The sequence below is a fragment of the Impatiens glandulifera genome, chromosome 1, assembly GCF_907164915.1.
Source record: "Impatiens glandulifera chromosome 1, dImpGla2.1, whole genome shotgun sequence".
Lineage (NCBI taxonomy): Eukaryota > Viridiplantae > Streptophyta > Magnoliopsida > Ericales > Balsaminaceae > Impatiens > Impatiens glandulifera.
Genome location: NC_061862.1, coordinates 33,629,975 through 33,632,527, shown reverse-complemented (window position 1 = coordinate 33,632,527; position 2,553 = coordinate 33,629,975). Strand labels below are relative to the sequence as shown.

Below are 2,553 nucleotides of genomic sequence, written 5' to 3'. Positions count from 1 at the left end.
GAAATTATGAACCGGCCTAAACTCGGTTCAGTCGGTTTATAATTATTTCGATTGGTCTTTTATCGGTTTGATTCGATTTTTTCGGTTTTGCTCACCTACAAATAATTTACTAAAATGAAAATAATTAATTGATGAAAAATCATATTAATTATTAGTTAAATTGTTTAAAGAAATAAACCAATAAAAAAATAGTTATATTATTACCGAATAAATTGCAATAATATAATATTATATTATTTCCTTATTATATTATATTATTTCCTTATTATAAGTCTAATTTAATATATATAAGACGTAACCTATTCAGATAGGATTCCATACAAATTATCTTGAGATAGTCTTCCGCTGCAGTTCAATTGTCGAAGAGCTAGATTTCGAGCTATGGAAGATCAGTATCGCGATGAGGATGGAGAGTCATTGATGGATTTTGTGAGGGATGAATCTGATTACGATTCCCAATTGTCAGCGGGCGGTGGCAAGAGGAAAAAGTCGGATAATGATGATTATGGCGGCGAAGGCAGCAGTAGGAAGAAAGAAAAGAAGGAAAGATTTGACAAAAGAGACAGACATGATGGAGATGATCAGGAGTTCAATGAGATGTGGCAAACAATAATAGCCGGCGGTAACTTCATTGACGATGATGGCCTTGATCCTCCTGCAGATCGATATGGAAGTGATAATGAACGCCATTCTCCTAGTAGATATCATCCTCAGGCCGAAGAAGGTGAGTCGGACGATGAAATCGCACAGCTTTTCAAGGTGGGAAAGAAAAAAAAGAAACATGAGAAAAGTGCTGCAGAAATATCAATGCTGGTTGAAAACGTGATGGCAGGACTAGAAGTTGTGGCCGAGGAAGATGTGGAACTTAATAGGCAATCCAAGCCAGCTATAAACAAACTCAGGAAACTGCCGCTTCTTCAAGAAGTGCTCTCTAAGAAACAACTTCAAGCTGAGTTTTTGGATCACGGAGTTTTAACCCTGTTAAAGACTTGGCTCGAACCTCTTCCAGATGGAAACCTTCCAAATATAAACGTTCGAGAGGCTGTATTGAAGCTCTTACATGATTTTCCAATTGATTTAGAGCAGTTTGACAGAAGAGAGCAACTGAAGAAGAGTGGTCTTGGAAAGGTCATTATGTTTTTTTCAAAGTCGGATGAAGAGACCGCATCCAACAAAAGACTTGCTAAGGAACTAGTTGACAAATGGAGTCGACCTATATTCAATAAGAGCACGAGATTTGAAGACATGAGGGGTACTTATGAGGATGAGAGGCGGCCGAGGCCATCAGCGAAAAAGCCAATGCGCCATAAGGGGGGTTCAGGAATGCAATCTCGAGATGACGACGACGACCTTGACTTATTAGCTGAAGTAGTAGAGGGTAAAGATGTTGTTGGTAAGTCATCCTCTCGACTTATAACTACAAGGCCGCCTGAGGCGATGTCCATGGACTTTGTTGTTCGTCCTCAATCTAAAATTGATCCCGATGCGATAAGGGCTCGCGCTAAGCAAGTTGTACACGATCAGCGTCGACTCAAGATGCGAAAGAAGTTGCAACAGTTGAAAGCACCAAAAAAGAAACAGCTTCAGGCTACAAAGCTCAGTGTGGAAGGACGTGGCATGATCAACTACTTGTAGTTTCTGTCATTTGGTTGATGCAACGAACCACCAAAGTATCATAATATTATTATTCTCTTCTTCTTGTATGTATGAAATGGAAAATTATAGAAAAACACAAGCTCTTGGTTTAATATTACAGAAATGGGCCAATTCTTTCGGTATTTAAGGGTATTACAGAAAGATTTGGACTATTCTTTCGGTATTGACCACTTCCCAACACTTAGAAAATTTTCCATGTATTTAAAGGAAACGGCGACAAAAATAGGTAAATTTGTCGGTTTGGCATAAATACCTATAGATTTTCTCCAATTCTATCTGTGTTGGCATTTTTTCACTAATATCTTTTCATTTTTCTAAGAAGTGTAAGAATGTATAATTAATTAGATGTATTAAAAGTTAAATGGCTTAGTTGTATTAATAAGTTTATTAAGGACTAATTTGTAATTTGACCTACATAAAGGGGTTTATGACCTTTGTAATTAATAATGATTTTTTCTATCTCTACTATTTTGCTTTCTCTACTATTTCGTTTTCTCTTATGTTTGAAACCTTCAATGCGATTTCATGGTATCAAGAGTAAGGTTATTCATCAAGTTCTGAAGAATCTAATGATAAAGAAGAGAACTCCACCAAACAAAGAGAGTGATTTGGGGAATACAGAAAAATACTTGACAGATTCGACGACTTCAAGAAAAGACGAATCTGACAAGTTCGGAAGACGAATCCACGAGTTTAGAAGGGGAAATGACTGGAAAGAAAATGTACGGTTACGATTGACGATCCTATGGTTATTCATAACTCGGACAACCCAGGTACAATAATTTGTACAACTATTTTTAATGGCACAAATTATATCGGATGGAGTAGTGGGATTTGTCTTGCTTTGGAAGCGAAATCAAAACTTGGATTTATTGATGGCTCGTGTGCAATGCCAAC

At 37.1% G+C, this 2,553-nt stretch overlaps 1 protein-coding gene across 1 annotated transcript; it reads left to right on the top strand.

Annotated features, from left to right (window-relative positions):
- Nucleotides 1-381: 381 nt before the first annotated feature.
- On the top strand, nucleotides 382-1,650 carry LOC124924190 (protein IWS1 homolog 1-like). The gene has a single exon (XM_047464261.1). It carries the CDS (start codon nucleotides 382-384, stop codon nucleotides 1,633-1,635), a length of 1,254 nt encoding a protein of 417 aa, XP_047320217.1. The 3' UTR covers nucleotides 1,636-1,650.
- The last annotated feature ends 903 nt before the right edge of the window (nucleotides 1,651-2,553 follow it).

Coding starts and splice junctions, on each gene's coding strand:
- LOC124924190 (XM_047464261.1), top strand. CDS start 382: ATGGAAGATCAGTATCGCGATGAGGATGGAGAGTCATTGATGGATTTT.